Source organism: Nelumbo nucifera, chromosome 1 (genome assembly GCF_055504915.1).
Source record: "Nelumbo nucifera cultivar China Antique chromosome 1, China Antique-T2T, whole genome shotgun sequence".
Classification (NCBI taxonomy): Eukaryota; Viridiplantae; Streptophyta; class Magnoliopsida; order Proteales; family Nelumbonaceae; genus Nelumbo; species Nelumbo nucifera.
The window spans coordinates 173,735,798-173,761,554 of NC_142649.1; the positions used below are offsets into that span (position 1 = coordinate 173,735,798).

At 39.2% G+C, this 25,757-nt stretch overlaps 1 protein-coding gene across 6 annotated transcripts in view; it reads right to left on the minus strand.

The window, feature by feature from the left end:
* The window catches only part of LOC104596385 (glutathione synthetase, chloroplastic-like), a 47,147-nt gene that overhangs the window by 8,097 nt on the left and 13,293 nt on the right, over positions 1–25,757 (minus strand). For all 6 annotated transcript variants that reach the window (XM_088895303.1, XM_088895304.1, XM_088895300.1 and 3 more), the window contains 6 exons: positions 23,079–23,201; positions 22,877–22,961; positions 21,513–21,589; positions 21,142–21,211; positions 20,498–20,619; positions 11,020–11,159 (listed from right to left, as the gene is read on the minus strand). In XM_088895303.1, the coding sequence (XP_088751429.1) occupies positions 11,020–11,159; positions 20,498–20,619; positions 21,142–21,211; positions 21,513–21,589; positions 22,877–22,961; positions 23,079–23,201 (617 nt within the window). The remainder of the gene's footprint in view (positions 1–11,019; positions 11,160–20,497; positions 20,620–21,141; positions 21,212–21,512; positions 21,590–22,876; positions 22,962–23,078; positions 23,202–25,757) is intronic.

Below are 25,757 nucleotides of genomic sequence, written 5' to 3' on the forward strand. Positions count from 1 at the left end.
AAGACAATAGACATTTCATAAGAGAAAGGGTGACTTCAAGGGAAGTGTGTCTTCCATACATTGCTTCTGATTTGTAGCTTGTTGATGTTCTCACAAAAAGTGTTGCAAGGAACAAGCTGGAACATGATCTACGCAAGTTGGGCCCAAATTATTTATCATTTATTTTTTAAATTGTTAAGTTATTGGGCTTTAGGCCCATTAGTTTTTGTTTTTTAGTTGTACTATTCAGCTACTTATGTAGCCGCCCTACTAAGGGCATTCTTGTAATCTCTCATTATTTTAATTCAAGTATATAATACAAAGAGGGGTTAGCGGCCAGAACCATTTTTTTTCTGGTTGACATCCCACTCTCTTTCTTCCCCTCTCTTCTTTTCTACTGCTAAACCTTTGAACTTCTACTTTTCTTCACAAGGAATTCATCTAAAACTGCTATCAGCAACTTCTACTAAAAACATATTTATAAATCAATAAATAAACATATAACATATATATTATATCGGATCAGATAGGGGTGATCTAAATCCGATCCGATTCAAAAATCATCCAAAATGAGGATATTCGAATACAACAAAATAGGATCGGACTTCAGATCGGATCGGATCATGATCCAACCCATTTGCACCCCTACTCGGTTCGAATCAAACCAACCAATTGTACACCCCTACAAATCTATCAAATAAGAAGTTTCTCTCAAATAAAATGTTGATCAACCTCAATGTGCTTAGTACAATCATGTTGTACCTAGTTATGAGCTATGTTGATGGCTGCCTTAAGCCATAAGCTTCCACAGGCCCCATGTGCCATAGATCTAAATTCAGCCTCTGAACTAGATCTTGCCACAGATTGCTTCTTACTGTGCTATGTGACCAAATTCCCACCCACGAATGAACAATAACCTGAAGTAGAATTTTTGCCTGCTAATAATCCAACCCAATCAGAATTGATGTACACATCAATACTATGGTGAGCAAACAAAATACCTCACCTAGGTGAAGATTTTAGATACTTCAGAATCCTATGAACAGATTCTACACGAGTGGTACTGGGATTATGCATACATTAGCTAATCACACACAAAATAGGAAATGTCAGGTCTAGAGAGAGAGAAATATCTCTCTGCATCAACCAATGGTTCAACTAGAGTCCCAATTGGTTTAGATCCAACATCCTTGTCTCCTTGAGCAAATCTAACACATATTTTCTCTGATAAATGATGATTCCTCTCATTGATCTTGCAACTTCAATCCCAAGGAAATATCTAAATGTTCAAGATCATCAATTTCAAATTCTTTACTCAGGAAATACTTAAGTTCTCATATAGCCACACTGTAACTTCCAACCACAATAATGTCCTCAACATAGAAATAACTGCAACTATTAGTCTGATAAACAAAGTATGATCCGATCGGGTTTGTTAATCAACACTCTTCATAACATTGCTAAACCTTTCAAACTAGGCTTGGTGATACTTCAAATTATATAGTGCTTTTACTAATTTCCAAACATTCCCCTTTGATATAGGAAATATAGGTGGCAATTGCATGTAAACCTCTTATAAGTCACCATGCAAAAAAAAAAGGCATTTTTAACATTTAGCTGATAAAGTGGCCAAGACTTAGCTATAAGTCTTGCCTTGTATATTTCTACAAATTCATCAAGTTTATACTTCACAATATATACCCATTTGCATTCAACTAGATGCTTACCATGAGGCAAGCCAACTATTCCCAAGTCTTATTCTTCTCAAGTGCTCACATCTCTTCAAGCATAGCTTCTTTCAACTTTGGTTGGGATAGTCCATTTGCTACACTAGAAGGCAAAGGAATGAAGGACTTAAGGTATCAAAGCTTCGATAGGTGAGGTAGAACTCTAAAAAACAAAATCAGAGATGGGATGTTGCATACATGCACACCTTCCTTTGCAAAGGGCAATGAGAACATCAAGGTCAAACACAAGAAATAGAAGAATCATCAAGATAGAAGAATCAATAGGAATGGAAAAACTATGAGAAATTAAAGATGGATTACCCAAGTCCAGAAGAGCTCCATGGGTTGGTGGCCGACCATCTTTTGACTTCTTTCTCCTAGTGAAAACTTGAGATTTTGTTCTCGAGTCTCTGTCTCACCCTTGTCCATAGATTTAATATGTACCTCATAGTCAAAAACACTAGGCTAAACTGGACGTAAAGGGAAAAAAGCAAGTCTCCCTTCACCACAACCAAATTGATCTTACTTAAGAGAAACTTTACAAAGAGAAAAGAAAGGAATAGACTCAAAAAAGGATACATCCATAGAAACAAACTTCTTTTGAAATACAGGACAGTAGCACTTGTACCCCTTCTAAGAAGGAAAATAACCCAAAAGCACACATTTCAGGCTCAAGAGTCAAGTTTGGAACAAGATGAGGAGGGAATATGAACTTATAAACACAACCAAACACCTTGGAACAATGTGAAATAAAGGACAACCAGCATAGAGAAGCTGAGTAGTGTTGAAATAATTGATTTTATGTTTGTTAGGGTCTGTTTGGATGATTAAAGCCTTTTTATTTTAATCTATTATTGTACCATCACTTAGTAGGGGCACAAGGGTCATTTCCCTTCTTATTTTTTTCGCCCTATATATTATAATGAACCTAGTGCCGCCAGCACTGTTCCATTGCCTCAACACTTATTCCTTCTCTTCTCTCCTCTTCTCTTCTCTTTTGCTGTAACCTACAATCAGATTTACTGTCAAGATGGTATCAAAGCGTGGCCATTGAATCTGGGCGATCAAGTGTCTTCTCCAAGCTGCTGAATCTGGGCGGAACAGAGGAGTACATCTGGGTTGATCGAATCAGACCTACAACCGGTACCGCCCCATTTTTTTTCTTTTCTTCTCTTCCCTTGGTCATGTACCAAGAGGAAAACGAATGGACCTGAACCACTGAATGTCGGCACACCCTTGTAAGGTTTTTCCTCTGTTTGTTTTGGATCATGTGATCCTGTACCTGTGAAAGGTTGTTGTAGGTCACGTATGACCTGTTTTCTCTACTTGTTGGCTTGATGCCTTGTGTGTAAGGATCTCTCCTTGTGATTATTGCTTGTAGACCTGCTGAGAAAACTAGTAGGCTAGGACTGCTACTCCATACAGGTCCGAAAATCAGATCTGCCATCTTGTTTTTTCTGGAAATTGGTGCTGGTCTGGTGCTCAGATTAAGTCCAAAAACTGCAGTGTGGGTGGACTAATCACTTGTTGTGTGTGGAGCTTCTTGCTCTGATATAAGGAGGGATCCTAAGTTGAAGTTTTTTTATAAAAAAATCTGTGTTGACCATGTCTTCTGAGAATTCTGCTACTTCAGAGATTTCTGGAAATCAAAATGGGGTAAGTGGGGGAATGGATATGAGTTTCCCTATGGCTGTTATTCCCTTTGATGGTCTGAATTACCTTGAATGGTCTAGGGGAATAAAACTCTACATCACTGCTAGGGGAAAAATAGGATACATCAATGGGAAAGTGAAGGAACCGAAGAGCGGAAGTATTGAATATGATAGATGGAACCAAGAAAATAGTATGGTGATGTCTTGGCTCTTGGTTTCCATGCTGCCACAGGTGAGAAAAACTTTTATGTGGGCTGAAACTGCTTGTGAAATATGGAAACAAGCAAAACCCACCTATTCAGAGCAGAGACACTATGCCAAGATATACCAACTGCAAGCTGAATCATCCACTTGCAAGCAGAGGGAAAGGAGTCTCTCAATGTACTATTCAGATCTAACATCAAAATGGAAAGAACTTGATCACTATCAGAATGTTAACTGGAAGTGTGATGAGGATGCAAAGGCATACAAATCACTTGTATCTCAACAACGGGTATTTGCCTTCCTCTTGGGGCTGAATTCCTTCATATGAGTCCATCAGGGTGCAGATCTTGGGAAGTAAAGACTTACCATCAGTTCAAGAGGTTTATGCCTTGGTTCAGTCAGAAGAAAGTAAAAGAAATGTTATGAATTCTACAGAGGGGGAGCCAGTTGCTCTAGCTGTCCGGGGAAGTTCAAATACTAATGTTGGAGGTGGTTCTAAGAAGGGTGACTCTCAGAAGAGAACAGATGATAAGAGTAAGCTTTGGTGCATTCACTGCCAAAAGGCAAGACATACCAGAGATAATTGCTGAGATCTCCATGGAAAACCTAAATGGGCACAGAATTTGGGTGAAAAGTCAACAACTGATCAGGGCAAGATACCAAGTCAGCAAACTTAGAAAAGGTATAACTCAGCTAATATGGCATCTCAAGAGACCGGTCCCATGGTAACTCAAGAAAGGTATCCTAGTTCTGACCCTAAGGAAGAGATCATCAACTCCTTCCATAACCATTTGGAGTTATATGGTAGGACTCATCGCCAGATGGATACTGGTCCAACTCCTTACCTCTTTTGCATCTGCTTCAGGTAGCACTGCCACCGCCTTCCATGTGTCATCTCATACCTCTTACTCCCCTTGGGTAATTGACTCCAGAGCCTCAAACCATGTGACTAGTAAGTCAAATTTATTTCAGGCATACAATCTTCTCTCTGAGGGAGATAAGGCGAAACTAGCTGATGGTTCTTTCTCCACCATAGCCGACCAAGGAACCATATCTCTCCCACTCGACCTTACCCTTTCTAGCGTACTACATGTTCCTAAATTACCTATAAATCTGCTTTCCATTAGTATTATTACTCACTCCTTGAACTGTTCAGTTACTTTCTATCCATCTTCATGTGTGTTTCAGGATTTGGCCTCGGGGAAGACGATTGGTTGAGGAGCATGGTGGATGGCCTCTACATGTTGGAGAATAAAGCTAGTCTTATGGCTACAGAGTCCTTGAGTTCGTCCAATGAGAATCAAACCTAATTATGGCATAGTCGTCTTGGTCATCTTTCTTTTGAGTCGTTAAAAGTTATGTGTCCAAAGTTGTTTGAGTCTTTGTCAGTGAGTCGATTGTAGTGTCAGACATGTCAATTGAGTAAACATTGTAGAAGCACTTTTCCTTTGAGAAATAAAAGATCTGAATTTCTGTTTCATATTGTTTATTGTGATGTTTGGGGCCCTGTTACTCTACCTACTGAGGTTGGATATAAGTACTTCATTACCTTGATCGATAATTACTCTAGATACATCTGGGTTTACCTTATGTGATCTAGAGAGGAAGTGCCTAAATTTGTGAAAGACTTTCAACGCATGGTGTTCACTCAGTTCCAAACTGAAATCCATATTTTTCTAGTCGGACAATGCAAAGGAATACTTCCATAGTGATCTCATGGAATTCTTTGCTTCAAGTGGATCACTTCAACAAAGCTCTTGTGCTAGGACACCTCAACAAAACGGTGTTGCTGAAAGAAAAAACCGTCATCTTCTTGAAGTAGCTCGTGGCTTGTTAATCCATATGAATGTTCCGAAACGCTTTTGGATGGATGTTGTTCTGTGTGCTACGTACATCATCAATCATATGCCCTCTTAGTTACTAGAGTATAAGGCCCCACATCAGCTTTTGTTTCCTACAGCTCCGTTGTTCCCCATTTCCAATGCGTGTTTTTGGGTGTCATTGCTTTGTTCATAACTTGTCACCTTCTCGAGGTAAATTTGATCCTCATGTTATTCCTTGTCTCTTCCTTGGTTACCCTCTATCTCAAAAGGGGTACCGTTGCTATGATCCCGTCTCTCGTAAGTACTATGTCTCAATAGATGTGTCCTTCTTTGAGATCAAACTTTCTTCTCAGTTTCTCCTCAAGGGGAGAGTAGGGTTGAGGAGAAACAGGCTCAGACTCAACTACCACCTCTACCTGACCCTCCATTCCATGTCTTTCTTTGCTGCCACTAAAGCCAATAGAGTTCAAGAGCCATGGAACCTGACACTATGCAACCAACATCATCAGCTTCACCGGAGGTTGATCCTTCCCATCATCCAGGTACACTTGCTTCTATTGATATGCCTGCTCCTTTCAATGTTGATTCCCCTATCATTAATGATCTTGATGTTCTTATTGCTAAGAGAAAGGGTGTTAGATCTTGTACCACTAACCATCCTATCTCTCACTTTGTGTCCTATGATCATATTTCATCTTCATATTGTGCATTCCTCCCCTCTGTTGACAGTACCCCCGTTCCTAAGAATGTGGCAGAAGCTTTATCCAAACTTGAATGAACAGATGCAATGAAGGAAAAGATTAATGCATTACAAAAAAATGGCACTTGGGAGTTGATGGATCTTCCTGAAGGAAAGGAACCAGTGGGGTGCAAGTGGGTGTTCACAATGAAACACAACGCTGATGGAACTGCAGAGAAGATCCTCGGATACCTCAAGAAGTTTCCTGGAGTTGCTGGTTTGCTGTTTCAGAAACATGGACATTTAAAGGTCGAGGTATATGCTGATACTGATTGGGTAGGGGCAGTTGATGACCGAAAGTCTACCAGTGGATATTGTGCCTTTGTAGGGGGAAAACCTAGTCACATGGAGAAGTAAGAAGCAAAGTGTGGTGGCTAGGTCTAGTGCTGAAGCAGAATACAGAGCTATGTCTCATGGAGTTTCTGAAATCATGTGGGTAAGAAATCTATTAGGAGAACTAGGTTTTACAGTTAGCAACCCTATGTCACTCTATTGCGACAATAAGGCTGCTATCAACATTGCAGTTAATCCAGTCCTCCATGATAGGACGAAACACATTGAAGTGGACAAGCATTTTATTAGAGAGAAACTTGTAAGTAGAGAAGTGTGCACCCCATATGTCAGCTCAGAAGAACAACTTGCAGACATCTTCACCAAAGGTCTTCATCATGTGCGGCATAATGATTTGTATGACAAGTTGGGCATGATTGACATCTATGCTGACAAGTTGGGCATGATTGACATCTATGCTCCAACTTGAGGGGGAGTGTTGAAATAATTGATTTTATGTTTGTTAGGGTCTGTTTGGCTGATTAAAGCCTTTTTATTTTAATCTATTATTGTACCATCACTTAGTAGGGGCACAAGGGTCATTTCCCTTCTTATTTTTTTCGCCCTATATATTATAATGAAGCTAGCGCCACCAGCACTGTTCCATTGCCTCAACACTTCTTTCTTCCTTCTCTTCTCCTCTCCTCTCCTCTTCTCTTCTCGTCTCTTTTGCTGTAACCTTCAATCAGATTTACTGTCAAGAAATAGGACACTGAAAGGAACAAAGTTTATAAGAAAATACACAGTAAGAATGGCATCAGACCAAAAGGTTTTAGGAACATGCATACCTAGCACAAGACCTTGCAACCTCCAAGAGGTGAGGGTTCTTCCTTGCACTCCAGTATGTTGGGCATACCCACACAAGTGGTTTTGTGTTCAATCCCATGCTCCAAGAAGTATTTTTGCAGGCCAAAATTCATATATAGATAACTCCCCTCCATTGTCTGAATAAAGAATTTCCAGGGGTTTTCTAAACTGTGTACGAACCCATTTATGAAAAGTTTTGAATATGTCTTGCAGTTCATTTTTGGATTTCATCAAAAAAAAAACCCAAATACATCCGGTACAATCATCAACAAATGTAACAAAATACTGATGGCTAAACAAAGAAGTAGTAGCAATAGGGCCCCAAACATCAAAGTGCTCAAGAAAAAAAGGTACAAAACTCTTATTAGTACTCAGATATGAAACTCTACAATGTTGAGCTTTACATTGCAAATCCAAAGAACTAGACTCAAATAAGTGGAGTAGTATATTCAAGTAAGAGAAAGACACATGACCAAGTCTCCAATGCCAACTAATGACTTGGTCTTTATTACTACTAGTGGTACTGCTTAATCATGTGGACAAGTGAGCTCTTAAGTGATCTTTTACAAGTTAGGAGAGCTGGGGGCAGGACAAAACGACTTGGAACAAAGTAATAAGAAATTATTTAAGCACCCATAATTTAACAATGAATATGACACTGAACAGAAAGGAATGGCAAAACAGGATTCCTATGACCCCATATAGTTGGGACAAGGCTTAGATGATGATGATGAACCATCTGAGTTTAAAATTTCTGAATCTGATTTTTTTTCACTTTTTCTGGTCTGCAACAACGATCAAAAAGAGTTTTATTAAAAAACAAAAAATGTAAAACCCTGATGTGGCTTGGGTGCAAGGGACAGCTAAACAGTACATAATTGACATCACAAAATCAAACAAAAGAAAAACTATCATGGGCTAATAACCAGCCTCATATCTGGAACCCTGGCATGGGGACCTCAATTCTGTTTAATGGAAACCTGATTCTTCTTCCGCCATGCCAAAAGTGCAAAATTGTAGAGAAAAGATGAAAAATATAAATACGAATCTAATGATGACAGCAATGATGAGGGTTCTAAGAGAGCTGAACCTGATGGTGGAACATGCACAATGCTGGGGACCAAAGTGATGACCATGAAGGAAGATCTAACAAGGAAGATGAAAAGACATCCAAGAAGGCTGAATGGGGCAGGAAGATCACAAGGCATAAAAAAGTTGTTCTTGACAAAAGAGACAAAAATGGTCAGACCACAAGACATATGCAGGATATTCTGTGGACAGTCTAGGAAGACAGGAATAAAGAATCTTCAATTGGGAGGCAACGATTTAAGAAAGCAACCATTGAAAGCATTTTGGTCAAAGTGGTACATTGGGTGAAGATATTTAGATATTTTTGTCCCCTTTTCTTCTGATGACATCTTTAGAGGATGTCCCAGCTCAAAAATCAGCTACTCCCAGTGGAGTAGCACTGGGCCAAAACCATGGATCACAGCCCTTGATGTATTGATGTGGCCCCACCTCAAATAGAATGAAGAGACATAAAGTGGGGCCACATCAATGTATTGATGTGGCATCCTCATCAACAGTGCTAGGGAACAATTCAACCTAAAGCCATTAGGTGAGGTCCCTGAATAGGTTTTTATTCTCTAACACACACCTTCATGCGAAAGCTTATTGGGATTGAAGTGTGGACAAGCACGGGCCCACCTATACGTTGTGCTGAAATATAATTAACTATAATGGAGGCGACAGGGACCAAACACTCTTAGTCAAACAGGCTGTGTTACCATGTCAGGGAACCATTAAACTGATAGGCCCCAATTAACTTTACGTATGCCAGGAAGAGGAAAGGTCAACAATCAGCTAAGGGGGGGAAATAATTGAACAATTAATCACATGAGGGCAATTATAGCTGGAGGGAATAAGGAGAGTCTTGGGGCATTTATAGCTATGTCAGTTATGAAAAAAGAAGAGTTTTTGGGCATTTATAACTAGGCCAGCTGGGCATTTATAGAGGGAGTCAGTTATGCTATCAGAAGAGTAGAAGAAAGGGCTTTGGGGGATAGGGGGTGGTATGTTTTTCTTCGAGTAAAGAATATTGTGAGTGTTTGGGAGAGCCGGCGGTCTCTCGAAGAACCGACCAACTGTTAATGTTTTCTGCTGAATGAATACTAGTTTCTTTGTTGATGTTCGAGTGTGTGAACGCTGCTGTAAGTCTGTGAACTGCGTGTCAAATTTCTGGGTCGTATCATAAACCTAAAAGCTTAAGCTGTTAGCTGGGGTCCCTGAATAGGTTTTTATTCTCTAAAAAACAGTTAGACACAATTTTACTGCAACAGCAACCAGCAGCTGAAGATCAAGTCAAACTGAACATTGATGGCTCTAATTTGGGTAATCCTGGGTTTTCAGGTATAGGAGGGACTTTCAGAGATGGTTATGGGACTATTCTAGCAAAATATTCAAGACCCATAGGGAATGGAGACTCCACAAGTAGGGGTGTGCAACTTGGGTTGGGTTGGATTGAGCACTTGTTAAATTTTTTAATGCACCCCAGCCCTAACTCAAGTCTAATGTAATTAAAATTCTTTAGCTCAGGCAACCCAACCAAGACCCCTATCCACAAGGCCAACCTTTCAGCACTATTGCATGGTCTAAGGCTGGAAAGTTCACTTAACTTCAAAAATGTGATGCTTGAAGGGGACTCTGAAGTGGTTGTGGACTGCCTAAAAGATAGTAATCAAGGATACTTGGTAATACAGAAACATTATGAGGAAATTAAGAAGCTTGGCAAGGAAAATAGGAACCAACTTTCCATGTGTCCTGAGAGCAGTTAACTTCTTGGATGATGCATTCTCCAAACAAGGAGTCAATTATTTTGGGGACAATTGAAAGAACAAGTACTGTGTAAATCTAAAAATAGGGTTAGGTGGCAGAAGCTGGCCTAAAAGGAGGAATGCTTGGCATTTTTGTAAATAAATAAATAAACGGTGCACATGGAAAGGATGGTGCCCCTAAGGAGGCACCCTATCCTAACAATGATTAGGAAGATCCATACCAACAGCAAGAAATCAAATCCAGACTCCAAAACCTGTTGCTCAATCATCTCACAAATTCCACAACAAAACATTTAATTTTGGAAATGCTTTGGCCAGCAAAAAGGTGAAGTGCAGTACTGACAAGTGAAGGAAGAGTTGTCTGTAAGATTTCTACTTAATTTTTTTTATATGGAATGCACAGTGAGATCTGTGGGTTTAGGTTATCCGTTATCATTCAAAAAGAAAGGAAAAAAAGGATTTTGATGACAACCCTGATATAAGTATTTTGTAGTAGAGAAAATATAGTATCAAGGATCATTGTTTTTCTTTTGTGATAGCAACAAACTTTTTATATATTACCATTTTTTCTATCAAGATTAGCTCATTGCATTCTCCCCCTTTTTTATTTTCCTCCTTTGGATGGTTAGACTACCCAATTTAGTCATGATGCAGACATGCTTAGTTTTTTTAAATAAATATTACAAATAATAGATGAAATATAACTTAAGATTCCAGTAAGGTTTTCCTCATACTGTCACCATAGATGTTGTATTTTGAAGGATGATTGTAAATGATTGCTAAGGATAGAACAACAAAGGTAAGAATGGCAATAAAGACAACAGTAATTATAAGAACAATGACAATAACAATAATAATAGTAGAAATTGTTAACAGACTACCACTAGGGACAGAACAATAACAATAATGATAAAAGAACTGAACCTCCTCCTTCTCGTTGGGGTTTGAGAACAAATAATTCAGGGCTCTCAATGGCATTCTTCACAACACTAGAGTCATCCAAACTCCACAACCCAGCAAAGCATTTACGTAGTTTGGAAATGTCATCCTTGTTCTCAAGGAACCTGCTTACATGACACAAATAACTTAATGGATAAGACACTAAATAAAAGAATCAATTATTTTAGTTATAGATTCTATTAGCTTGTAGCTTAACCAAATTGACTGTTGGATGGTTGGAGTTCCAACATGTTGTATCTAACCTCAATTATAAATTAATAAATTTCCTTTTGCTGATAAAAAAAAAAAGAATTGATAGCTTTATTTCAAAGCTTCAGATTGGTTCATCCTGAGTTTTTAGAGATAATTAAGTGTTATCAGACCTGCAATGGTGATTAGAGTAAAAGGAAAGAGAACAGAGAGAAGAGAAGAGATGGGCAGCCAGCTTGTTCGCAGCCAACCCAAGAACAGGATTTCTATTATGTGTTCAATAATACATAAAAAAACTGATGTGCCCCTGATTAGTGATGGGACACTCAAACAAAAATAAGAAAGCCAATTCAGGCCCACTATAGACACAATTCTAACATATAAAATATAAAGAACAAAAGGCCCACAACATCACTCATTACAACACTCCCCCTCAAAGCTAAGCATAGATGTCCATCATGCCTAGCTTGCCAAGTAAACCATGAAACTTCATTGACAGAAGGCATTTTGTCATAACAGCAGCTATCTGCATCTCTGAAGATGTGTAGGGAATGCACAAACCAAAGACAATTCTCTCTCACAAAATGTTGATCAATCTCAATGTGCTTAATTCTATCATGCTGTATCGGGTGATTAGCAATATTAATTGCAACCATGTTGTCACAGTACAACTTAAGAGGACTATCTACCTTCATTCCCAACTCAGCCAAAAGAGTCCTAAGTGTTTGAAGGGTTAGGATCCATCATATGGATGGCTGAACCATGCTAGATGGCTGGGCGAAATTTCAAAAATTTCCAAATACTTCTGGGAATCGAATTCCCTATGTTATGAAAAACTGTATTTTTCAGGATCAGTCTTGCACTGAACCGGACCAGATTTGAAACCAAACAAAGAGGGAGATTTGTACCTGATATGGATAGCACAAATGCAGATCCCAAGGTGAAAGTTAACGCCCAAATCAGTCCTAAAACCAGCCTCCACTGAAGTTGATTCAGCAACACAGTTTTCAACAAAACTGAGATCCAACTGCTTGAATCGAATTGAGGATGATGAGCCTGATATCCCCTGAATTTTCTTGCAAAAATCAGAGGAAAAACTGATATATATCAGTCCTAGATAGCTGATGTCGAACTGGAGAAAACTGAGAGATAAAAGGGTGCAGAAAGAACTAGAAACTACAAAAATACGAAGCCGTCTTGGACCGGTTCACCCCCTCCTTTTTTATAATCTCTTATGGAGATATCTCCTAATCTAATTAGGAGATAATCCAAATCTAAATTAGATATGGACTCTAATTAGAGATATACCTTATCTTCTTATAAGATTAGGTGTTCCATACCCAGATTCGCCCCATGGCACATGACAACTTAAGTTGTCATCTGATAGCTTAATTAATCATATTAATTATGGGCCTTAGGCCCATCAGTTATAAGGCTCATGACCCAAGGGTGTAGCATAGCCAACTTAGGCCTGATTTGTATGGCGTGGACCCCACAATGACCTTACATAAGTCCACATGAGCTCGGCCCAGCCTCTGTGAAAAGGCTTGGACGAAATCACTGCTAAACATAGTAAACCCCTGAGCACATCACTATGGGCTCAATATGGACCCAACATTTACACTTAAATGATCCTTGAATTCAGCTATCCTATGAAGATCTAAGGATAATGGACTTAAGTAAGATAAAGCCCATCAAGTAATCAGCTCTGTAATGGTCTCTTACACTTAACCTCTTAGCCCATAATGACCAAACACTGCCCGACAGGGAAGGACCTAGGTGTAATGTCACACTCTCCACTCAGATGGATCCCGGGAAATAAAACATTTTTCATAAAACATTAATATATTTTGCAAAACCAAATCTCAAACACAGTTGAAATCCATTGCCGGAAGTTTAGGTTTCCATCGAAGTGAGTGTAAGCCCTATCATTCACTTTGTCCGACAAAGGGATCAATCCTATCACTATGATCACCCACTCAAATGAATTCTCAACATACCCAGATTTTGACCCTTGATGGATTTCACTAATTGGCATATAAAAGACAGCCCAATCCAACACCTAGTGCAGTACCATAATCAAGTCTAGGGGTTATGTATAACTTTCCAGTTTTACCCATCAATCTCTAAGGTCTAGGGTATAACTAGAAAATGGTCTAGGTTCAGCGATTCATCCAAATACACACTGCATGTGCTTCGGGTCTAACCCTAGCAGTTGAGACAAGCTACCCCAACTTCTTTGGTAGCACATCAATGTCAGCCTTAGCAAGATAAACTCCCTAAGTCTATCCAATGACTAAGAACATTCTAAACTAACACGAGTCTCATAAGTGTCTAGTTCAAGGAGTAATTACACAGAAACATGCCAATATCAACATGAAACAATAATGTGCTTTTATTCATTTACAATAAATGTATCTGTATATCAATCTGATTGGAGCTAGGGGCATACACTGTCTAACACTAAGCCACAATAGTCCTGCAATGTGCCAATACCATGATCCATGGCTTATATTTAGCTTATGCACTTGATCTAGCAACAATATTTTGCTTTTACTCACCCAAGTAACCAGGTTCCCCTAACAACTGTACAATATCCAAACGTATACTTTCTGTCCCCAATCGATCCTGTCCAATCAACATCAATATATGCTTCTATCTCAAGTTTTTTTTCTTTGACAAATGAGAATAGATTTTATTAATTCTTAAGCTATAGGCATTACAAGCATCCCTTAGAGAGGCACGAGATGCTACCTCTCTATAAACAAAAGTAGAACATAAACTATTACAAAAATATTACAGGTGAGCCCAAAACAAAGATTGTCTATTATCCCCTTGTTTGGCAAGGGTATCAGCTAACCCATTAGTCAATCTCCTCACCCATTCTATCCTCAAGTTCATAACCTTGGTGATCCATAAAAACTTTTTTATCTCATCCGTGTAAAACCATATTACAGAATTTGGATCATTTAACCAACCCACCAGTTTTGAGTCCCCTTCAATTACCAAATTGGTTATATTCAATTCATTAGTAATTTGTGCTCCTTGTAAGGCAGCAAGTAATTCTGCCTTGAGAGAGTCCCCAATCCCCACTAAACGAGAGAACAAGGCTAACAATTTGCCATCCATGTCTCTCATAACCCCTCCTATACCAGCAGGGTATGGATTCCCCTCACTGCTCCCATCAAAATTCAGCTTCACATAGTTTTCAGGTGGGGGTAGCCATACAATATTTATCCTTTCCCTTCTAGAAGAACTTCTTGCCACTTCTTCCCAAATTCTCCATAGGTCATTAGGAGAAACTTGAGAAAACAAATCCATATTTGTTCCTTGCTTCTCTCCTTCTCAAAGAAGATTCTCATATTCCTCCTGATGGAGGGTGATTTGGCCCGACCTCATAGCACGGGTACACGTGGGTATGACCTTGATCAAGCGATGACTCAGCGTGACAGCACAGCAAGCGCAGCCGCAACTCGGTGGGAAGGGCTAACCGAGTTTAGTCTAGCAACTCGGCGGGTCAGGCTACTCGCCGAGAGACGCCTGGCTTGCGCCTTCCTCCCAAGGCTAAGGCGCTCCGAGCTACCTCCGAGCTCGGGGCCCCCTGACCTTTCCTAATGCCCGAGCTCCTCCCAATGGATTTTAGGCCACTCTCAAACAGGAACACCCCAATCCGCCTCTAGATACCCCGAGGTAGAGACACCTCGGGCCAGACAGCTCGGTGTAGCTTGCCACAGGCAGCTCGCCACTTGTAGGGTAGCTCACGGAAGAGCAGTTCGGCACATCGCAGGAAGGTCTCCTGCCCAACCACCGTACCTGACAAACCTGGAGACTGCAACCACGTCTCTCGTCAGACAGTGTTGTTCCCGCCACCTTTGGAAGGTGTCTTACATCTGACAGGTACGTACCCTGCAGCGACGGCCCCGCGCGTGTCACCTCAGCCCTAGCTATAACGGCTGTGGCAGGACGACAGTGGAGGTTATACCTGCCCTGTCAGAGACAGGTGGCCTGATTCGACAGAGTTCTGTTATAAGTAGCCCAATCCCAAAGGACAGAGGAAACTTTTCGGATACTCGCGCTATCTGCACTCTTAGCCTTTACTCTCTTTGCATCTTTCACAGAGCTCTAACTTAAGCGTCGGAGTGTTCCCGCCGGACAAACCCCCGGGGATTCCTCATCTTCTCCATCTCAGGTACCATCCAGGAGCCACGCAACTGCCAGCTAGGAGTGACCGGATTGCGCACCATCACCTCCCTTCCCAAATAGTCCAAACTAAGGCTGCTTTAACACATCTCCACATTATCCTTCCCCTCCTTTTTGGCCAAGTAAACATAGAAGGATCAAACAAATTAGCCTTTGCTAGTAAGGACCACCTGCACCCAAACAAAGAAAAAACCAATTCCATATATCTACAACAAAAGAACAGGAAATCAATAAATGGGAGCAACTCTCATTATCAGACCTACACAAGACACACCAATTAGGAGAGAGACATAAATCGGGTTTCCTCTTCTGTAGCATTTCCAAGTTTATTGTGTCTCTTGAATAGAATTCCCTTCCCTAGACATGTCCTCAAATATCTAAGGATCCTCTCAACTACCTTCATATGGGGAATCTTAGGAGATGCATATACTAGCTTACCATATGCACAACATAAGTTATATTAGGTCGAGTAAGGGATAGGTAATATTAATTTCCCTACCAGCTTTTGGTACCTTTCCTTGTTTTTGGTACCTTTCCTTGTTTGAATAATCCTCACCAATAAACTCCTATAGACTATGATTCTACTCCATAGGTGTTTCTACTAGTCTACTCCCCATCATACTCGTCTCCTTTAGCAAATCAAAAACATACTTTTGACCTTGCTACTTCAATCCCAAGGAAGTATCTTAGATGGCCTAGATCTTTAATCTCTAACTCAGATGCCAAGAATTTCTTCAATCTTATATCTCTTATGGATCACTCCCTGTGATGACCATTATTAGCACCCAATTTTTGCTTGGTCCCCTCTCCAACCCACTTTTCACACTCCATATGCCTAATTAGACCTTACCAACCTCTTTAGAAGATGTCAAAACCCCAAGAAACCAATTTTCCAGTTCAAATACCCTCAAATCCACTATTAAATCTATAAGATTCCCTTCTGATGGTCATGATTATGCCACATCACCACACTTGTCACGTGATCAAACTCCATCATATGAAACAAAACCTTTAAATAATCAATCACACCAAATTTCAGCCTTAAATTCCTTGATTTCGTCATTCATCCATCAAAGATTCCATTTTGACGAATCTGATAATTCTGACTAATACTACGACACTTCTCAAGCCTAAAAAACCTACGATCCAAACATCCTTGGCATGATCAAACCCTCCCAACAGCCTCATAATTCAAACCCATGCCACTACATCAAATTCCAGTTCAAAACTCCCTCATTTACCCAACCATCAAACCAAGATTCCATTTTAAGCCCCCTCATTAACTAAAATACCCGCAACCCAAATTCCCACAATTGCAACACCTTTAAAGCCATCAGACAGTCCCATTAGACGCCAAATATCCTAAGGTATCCATCTACCAAATTTCGGACCTAAAATCCCCATTTTGTCCCTCCTACAAAAAAGATTTCAAATCAACCACTCTTATCACCCGCTACTATCCAAATCATAGATCTCTATCACAACACCTCTCCCAAGACACATGAATTTTACCAAAACTTTTATTAACCTCATGATTGACTACCCATCGAATTTCAGACCCAAAAATACCCATTTTACCCTTCATATAAAAAATTCCAAATCGAACACTTTCTTTGCCCGCAATTCTCAAAATCATAGATTTTCATCATGAACTTTTTTCCAAGGCCCCCAAAACCTTCCTCAACCTCCTGATTAACCACCCATCAAATTTCAGACCTCAAATTACCCATTTTGCCAATCACATAAAAATATTCTGAATAGACCACTCTCATCAATCGCTACTTTCAAAATTATAAATCTCCATCATGACACCTCTCCCAAAACACCCAAAACTTTCATTAACCTCCTGATTGACTCCCATCAAATTTCAGCCCCAAAAATTCCCATTTTACCCCTCATACAAAAAGATTCCAAACCAAGGGCTCTTATTAGCCACAATTATCCAAATTCAAGATCTTCATCGCAGCACCCTCCCAAGAGACATCCAAACCTTACCATTACCATCCTAGGTCTCTCAATCGATCATCCTCCTATTTTTAGACCCAAAATACCCATTTTACCACTCCATCAAAAAAGGTCCCGATTAAAGAAACCATCACCTAACTTGTTCTCTTTAGAGGTCACTTCACTGGTGCTTGAGGACATGCTGAACTTACTGCAACTCAGCACACAAGCTCTTCTCAAAGAAGATAAGGATAAAAACTCTTAACAGCTCACAAAAAGAGCGTAACAGTCCAAGGACAGTGTCTTCACTGTCAACAGTCCCAGAAAACTAGTTTATATGTGATTGTAGAGCCTTCAACCACAACTTTCTGCTATCAACTGCCTAGGAAACTTCCTGAACTGTTTCTTGATTGCCCAGCTTCTAGACCTGCACAAACAGGTCTCTCTAGCAGTCGTAGTAGGACTACTCTCTGCAGTATGAGCTCCACTAGCTTATAGCCAACAAGCTTAGGGCGTCCTTGGTCAGAAACCCCAAGGAAAAACCCTAGAGAGTTGCAACCAGAACTAAGGTTTCAGGAGAAAGAAAGAAAAAAACAACCTGAACTGAAAGTTGAGAGAAGAAGGGGAGAGAACAATACAAACTAGGGCAGGATTATTGCTCTGATACCATGAAGATTCAAACCCTAGGTTAGAGAGGAGAAGAGAGAGTTTGAAAGAAACAATGGGCATCCTTACTCTCTTCCAGCCCCTTATTGATATATAAATGAGGGTTTTACAATAATACATGCATGGACAAGTATACCCCTGCTTAGGTGGCAGCAAAAATACATAAAAACAAAACATAAAAGGCCAACATAATAGATAATAATAGGCCCAAGCCCATACGGTTAAGACCCACAACAATTTCCATTCGGTGTCCTACTTTTATGGGGCTTCTTATCCTTCCTCAATGCAGCTGGTTTCATATGTGGATATAAAATCCAACATGTCTCCTTGGTGCGTTTCTCACCCCCACAATAGATATATTTAAGATTCTTCTTGTTGAACTCTTTCCCCCTTTTGGCCAGAAGGAACCAATATTGAATGTTCAATAGGTGGTTGCACTCGGGTATCTACTTGCATTTCCTTTCTTCTTACATCATTCCTCATAAGATAATAAACATGCACAAGTCTATAAGTCCATCCCTTCCCAATATCTGTGAACTTATACCTTCATATATGGGATCCAACTGGCTAGGAACTTAAATGCCCTTCCTTCCTCTGTTTGTGTGTCATGTTTCTCCTTGTCCTTTGTGTTGTCCCAGTCAATTATAAGATGATGGTCAAGTTCTTCCCACAACCCCTCCAATGTAGTAACGCATGTGGCAACAGGCAATGTCTCCTTGCTTTAGGACAGCAATATCTTGTGTTAATCTAGAGATTCTAGCATTATTCTTCCGCTGTCCATAAGTCTTAGAGACATTTTCCCAAATCCTGAAGGTGGTAGGGAAATATTGGATAGTCCTTGCAACTCACTCTTGGAGTCATAGAAGCAAGAAGCCATGACATAACAGTCGCATTTTCCCTACACCGGGTTGCATATTCAGCATCTTCCTCCTTGGGTTCCTTCTTTTTCCCATTAATATACCCCATGAGATCCCGGGAAGTGATGAACAAATTGGCCGAGACAGACCATTCTGAAATTATACTCATCTAGCAGCACACCAGTTATTTGTAAGCTGTGCAGGTTGGGGTTATCAAGATTGGAAGACCTCCCAACAGATTGGTTGTCCTTAAAAGACACTACTTCTGAAACCAATGACATTTTTTTCTTCTACCAACACACCAACTGCTGCTATTACACCAGATTCAACATATACATGCTGAAACACAGGCCTAGAGTGAAAGAGAACACTACCAGCAACAAGAACCCAGCTGTAACACTTTTCTCAGACCATCTGTACCTTCCAAAGCTTGAAAAGACCTACAGCAGTCGGCAATACCAGTAACTTGGTTTCAGTACAAAACTAGGACTGCCTACTCAATCCTCCTAAATTTGTCTTTAACAAACCTCCCTAGTAGCCAAATGGTTACTGGCTGTCACCACAATCTAGTAGCACATAGACTAGGCTGAAACTTCCCCTTTGATCCCTACTCCCAAAGAGAAACCCTAGTTACAGACTCCCTTGGGCACAACAATCAGAACTAGGGCTCTCTAATCAGTAACAAGAAACAAAAAATAATAATAATAAGATAGGAGAAAGAGGAGAAGAAACAAATAGTTTGGAATTTGTAGAGGTTGGATCTTTAGTGCTCTGATACTATGTTATCAGACCTGCAATGGTGATTAGAGTAAAAGGAAGAGAGAACAGAAAGAAGAGAAGAGAGTGAATGGGTGGCCAGCTTGTTCTCATTCAGCTCTAGAACAGGATTTATATTATGTGTTTAATAATACATAAAAAGACTAATGTGCCCCTGATTAGTGATGGGACACTCAGACAAAAATAAGAGAGCTAATTCAAGCCCACTATAGACACAAATCTAAAATAAAAAATATAAGGAAGAAAACGCCCACACTATCGCTCATTACAACATTAAGGTTGAATGTGATTCCAGGTTGATATTAGTTGGATGAGATTACGAGAACCTATCATATAGTATGGCCTTGGAGATTCAGGCAGTTGATTAGTGAGGCAAGAGAACTAGTGTCTAGATTGAACATCTCATTTGGATGGACTCCTAGATTCGATTCATCATAAGAAAAAAGAAAGAAAGAAAGAAAGAAAGAAAGAAAGAAAAGACTCCTAGATCTACTAACTCCTAAACAGATGGTTGCTAGGGTTGAGTTGGGAGAACTGTGTTGCATTGGTGAACTTCTCTCCCAGGGTAAAGGTGTGTTTCTTACTTTTAACTACGGTTGCTTTTCTTTTCTCATTTTCGTCTCCTCTTGGTTTAGTTCTACTCCCTTCTCTTTTGGATCCCAGATGAGCTTGTATTCGTTTGCTTCTCTTTATTAATAAATCCCTTTGTTACTAATAAAACAGAAATCCCAATATAGCACTGAAGATTAACGTCAATTGCATCTTGAATGAATAAAGAATTATGAAAGAAGAAAGTACAGGTCTGTTACCTTTCAAGTACATTGGGTTTTGCCAGCTCTTGTTGGATCTTCTTAGTTCCAGTCAAATGGTAGGAAATAGAAGGGCATTTGATAGCAGAGGATTGCTCCACTAGTAGCCTAGCTCTCCATTCCTAGTTAAAGAATAAGAACATAAGCATGCCAACCATCACGATGGAAATTGCACAATATTTAAGGCTCAATGTACTCTAGGACAGTCTACCACAGTAGCATACAATGATCAACAGCTCTGGGATGAACAATTTTATTGAGCCCACCTAGGAAATTCCATGCACCAACAGTTACCCAGATTCAGTTCCTTGTACTAGCTGTTGCATGTTTTCCCTCCATGCAGAAGCATAACTTGGAAAAAAAATGTGGCCAATCATAAGGTTAGAGTAGTCAGATCAGATCAGTTCTCATGATAGAAGATACTCTAGCTGGGAATTCCAATAGGATTTATTACTCCCATGTGTTTCCACATGTACTGGTTAATCATGCTTGGGGCCTACTATCTGGTAGTAAGATTTCTTACTACAATATAGGCCATCTTCGAAACAATAGCCAATGTCAACATCTAAAAGGCAAAGCATTTTCTCCTGGGGAAAATCTCTAATTAGAGCAAAGTAGAAGAACAATGGAGAAATGGTTCTTACTGATTCTGAAGGATAGTCATTTGGTGTGTACCCAGCTCTGAAATAGATGACTGCAATTTCTTGGCCACCTCTGCAAATATAAAGCTTTAAAGTTGTTAATGTCAAACATATGATAAATACCACAGACAAAAAGAAGAAATTAGAAACGTTACAGCTGTGTCTGGTTTGAAGGAAAAGGTAAGGAAAGGTAGGGAAACCCATAAAAACCTTTTATGGGTTTCCCTACCTTTCCCTTCAAACCAAACACGGCCTACAAGACAAAATGACAACTATAGAATTGAAAAAATGAATTGTTATAAAGCTACATAAAATGATTAATTAAAAGAAAATTGGAAAAGAAAAAAAAAAGAAAAGGTAAATGAGTCACATACACAAGAAGTGTTCCATCTGGCAAAAGCTCCCCTTCTGCATCAATTTCTGCCAATGTTCTGCGAATGGTTGTTACATCATATGTGTTGTAAAGTCAAGGAAAACACTTATGCATGAAATTTGTATGAGACTTCTCTTATTTAATTCTAAAAGGCATTAGTAGATCTTATCCTCTAAGCTCTCCAGCCAGGATAATAGTAATATGTTAATACAGAACAGAAATTTCATGGCAATAAGGGAAGAAAAAGATAAATTTAACAAAAATAGAATAAACACCAGTTTCTTGTGAATCCATCTCTTCAAATGTTTTATCAAAAAAAAAAACCTATAAAAGCAACAATTTTTAATATCTTCTGCTTATTTGTAAAAGTTTATAGTATCCAGAAACTTCAACATATGTTGTGTATGGCATCAGATATCTTTAATATAATAATAATCAGATAGGATATCATTTGATAATATGATCTGTTTATTAATCAAATTCAATCTGAATATTTCTCGATACAATCTGGTAGGATCTGATTTTATTATATATAATTATATAATATGTATGTATATTGCTAAATTTATTTGTCTATTTACAATATAGTCTCTTTTTTTATTTTTTTATTTTGTAAATTTATGCTAGTTTTATACAGGTCTACTGAGATTCAATTCAAATCGAATATCCAGATATATAAACAAATCAAATTTGGATCTAATATCTGTCAGATATTGAACCAAATTTGGATATACCAGATTCTTATCAGATCAGATTCAGATATACCCTATCCAAATTCAACCTGATCCATTTATATCCTAGATGAACTTGATTATTTTTTTAACTGCTTAGGATGTTCCTCTTTATATTGTAAATGTGCATATAGAGGTCAGGTCTGCTTATTGAGCCATTTAGTGGAGTTTAAAAAACTCAAGAATATCCATACGTCTCTTTTCACACTTTATTCATGGGGCAAATTTCAATTTAAACCTCCTTGTCACATGGCCAAAATAAAAATTTGAAGCTTCAGATAGCTTGTGTCACTACTCCATGTAAGGTTGGGTACAAAGATGGTGTGGACCAGGGAAGTCAACAAGTGGTTGATCCAGAAGGTCCACAATCTAATTGACCACAATATTCCTCCATAGGTGTCTGTGAGTGTATGTCTATGTACATCAAGCATGTTGTGACAAATATTACTGTACAACTTTTTAACTATTAGGGACCTGTAAACAAAGAATTTTAAAAAGGGGGGAATTCTTATCAATTTCTATATCCATATCTTGGACTCAGGAAAAGCAGAGCACATCCCATTTCACCAATAAATATTTTAGAAAAGAAGAGTATATTGTTCACATAAAGGAGGTAACTCTAAAGATAAAAAGGATATCTCTCCTTCAATGTGGTACAAAGCCAATGTTGGTCATACATGTTAAGTTCTTCAGCTTGGACCACAATCATTACAAAAGCCCTGTATGGATGTATTTAGAATTAGCAACACTTCATCATAGACAAAGGCAGCAAAATCTCAAAAGAAACTTCTCAAATACAAACCAAAGGCAAAAAAGCACGATTTGTTGACTCCAACCTTGAATTATTATACTCATTCCAAGCTTTAGCCAATGCCTCAGCGTACTGACTCACAGCATCATTTCCAGGGACCCTTTTGGGATCAAAACCTAGGTGCTTACCATTGTGATCAAGTAAGTACCTGCAGAATGAATGGATTTTAATTAGATAATTGCTGCTTACCCTATCTTACCCACTTTTGCAATGTCCAATATCCATGTAGATATGATACTCTTCCCCATGTGCACAGAGAAAAACCAAATAGAACCAATAAACTGGCCTAAACAAGAACTTCAAATTTGATTTTCTTTACAAGTATTTAAACTTGAATTTATTCTCTGTAGTGAACACTGATGTGGACCCCACTGATGTGGTCCCCACTGTGTCCATACAGTTAGTTGTTATGTTAGTTTTTTTACAGTTTGTTAGTTAGTAGTTATTCCAGACTTATGTTATGAATTTGTCTTTTATTATTTTGCCATGTAAGCAATAAGGGTAATTCAGCCCTTTTACATTTATTTAGATATGAATATAAATTATAAGGAGTGGGGCGGCAATTGCTAGTTCACTCACTCTCTTTTCAAAATTCTATCTTCGAGTTCCCCTTCTCCTCTCCTTCTCTTCTATCTTTGTTTGTTTTTCTCATCAACACTTAAAACAGGTTGTAGTCTTGTTCGACTACTTGGTATCAGAGCACTCGATCTAGGGTTTCTCATGTGGGTCTAATTCAGCCGACCACATGAGAATTATCTAGGGCTGGAAGTCTAGAAAGATCATTCCTTTGGCTGATTCTTGGAGGTTACCAGAAGTCTTTAGCAGCTATCCAAAGATTGGAGAGTGTTCTTGGTAATCAGGAAGAATCAGAGAAGAATTAAGTGATTAGTTTTTTTATCAAGATTGAAGGTGCCGATCAGAGTAATCTAGGTAAATTTATGATCAAGGTTAGTTTTTGATCAAGATTGAAGGTACCGACAGCAGTTTGTTGATCAAGATTGAAGAATGAAGGTAGCAATCAGAATTTTCTGGGCAAGTTCTTTCTCTTCTTGAGGCCAGCAGCAGTAAGAGATAAGTTGGCATTCAGTTTTCATGAAGTCTTTTTTTTTATTGAGATTGATATTTAAAAAAATCATCTTTGATTATTCTGAGAGGTGTGGCTAGAAAATCTCTCCTTTTTTACCTGTTTTTTAAGTTTTTAAGAGGAAAACCTAAAATCCAGGTCTATTATTGATTTCGGGACAGTAGTTGGACTTGCTTCTCTCATCTGAGTTTGTTTTTTGCTCTCTGGAAGGTCCAGAAGAGCTGTTAATTGTTTCTGGGTAACTGCAGAATCTAAGTCATCATCCTAGATCGGCTGTTATCAGTTTTTGGGTACAGTTTTTCCTATTACAGTGATTTAAAAGTCTTCTTTTAATTAACTCCTAACCAGGAATGGAGTTTAAGAACCAAGGGGAAGGTGTTTTTGGGACTGGTGGTTCAGGTAACATGACTGAGAACACTTTTCCGATTACAACTGTTAAGTTTGATGGATCAAACTACTTATAATGGGCCCAATCAGCCATGATGGCCATTGGGGGTAGAGGAAAACTGAACTATATGTTGGGGGATGTGAAGGAACCAACTAAGGAGGATCCCACTTATGCTAAGTGGGTTCAGAAGAATTATTTGGTGATGACATGGCTATGCAACTCTATGCAGCCACATATCAGCCAAAACTACTTGTGGGCAAAAATAGCTAAGAAAATATGGGATGTTATGAAAGAAACCTACTCCCAACCCCTTAATGTTGCTAGGGCTTATGAGCTAAAATGTGAGGTTAAAAATCTCAAGCAATGAGAGAAACAGGTCTTCGTTTATTTCTCAACCTTAAAATCCTTGTGGCATAAAATTGACCACCTTGAAACAATTGAATGGGAGAACCAGAAGGATGCACAGACTTATAGAAAGCAGGTTGAAACTAATAGAGTGTTTGAGTTCCTAGCTGGTCTGAAGTCTGAATATGATATTGTGAGACAGCAGTTGTTGACAAGAGATAGTGTGACTCTATCACAAGCCTATTCCCTAGTGCACAGTGAAGAAACTAGGAGAATGGTATGTTGCAACAACAGCCTTTTGAATCAGCCTTGGCAGCAGTTAGACCTAAGTCTGGGGGTGATAAGAAGAGGGATATGAAGAAGGAAGCTAAGAGGGACCTAGTATGTGAACATTGCAAGAAACCTAAACATACTAAAGACACCTATTGGAAGTTACATCCTCATATAGTTCCAGCAAAACTCAGGAACAAAAAGGGGCATGCTAATGTGGCTGTTAATTAGAGCTAGGACCACAAGCACCTCTCCTTGGAAAGCCATTCATGATCTGCTATCAGTTTTCTCCCCTCTTATCAGGTATGATTTGAATTCAGGTAACTCCATAAAATTTTGGGAACAAACTTGGGTGGGGACTGCACCTCTAAAAGATCAGTTTCCTTCTTTGTATGCTCTTTCGAATTTTAAAAATGAGCCAGTATCTTCTTTCATCACCCCTTCCTCTTCCGGTTCTGGGCCTGGGTGGAACCTAGGTCTGAGAAGGGTTGTGAGGGACTCGGACCTCAACAATATTTCAAGCCTCCTCAAACTTCTTGATAATGTCTTCTTAGACCCCACTAAGTTGGACTCTAGAATTTGGACCCCTACCCCCACTAACTTTTTTCCTTGTGCTT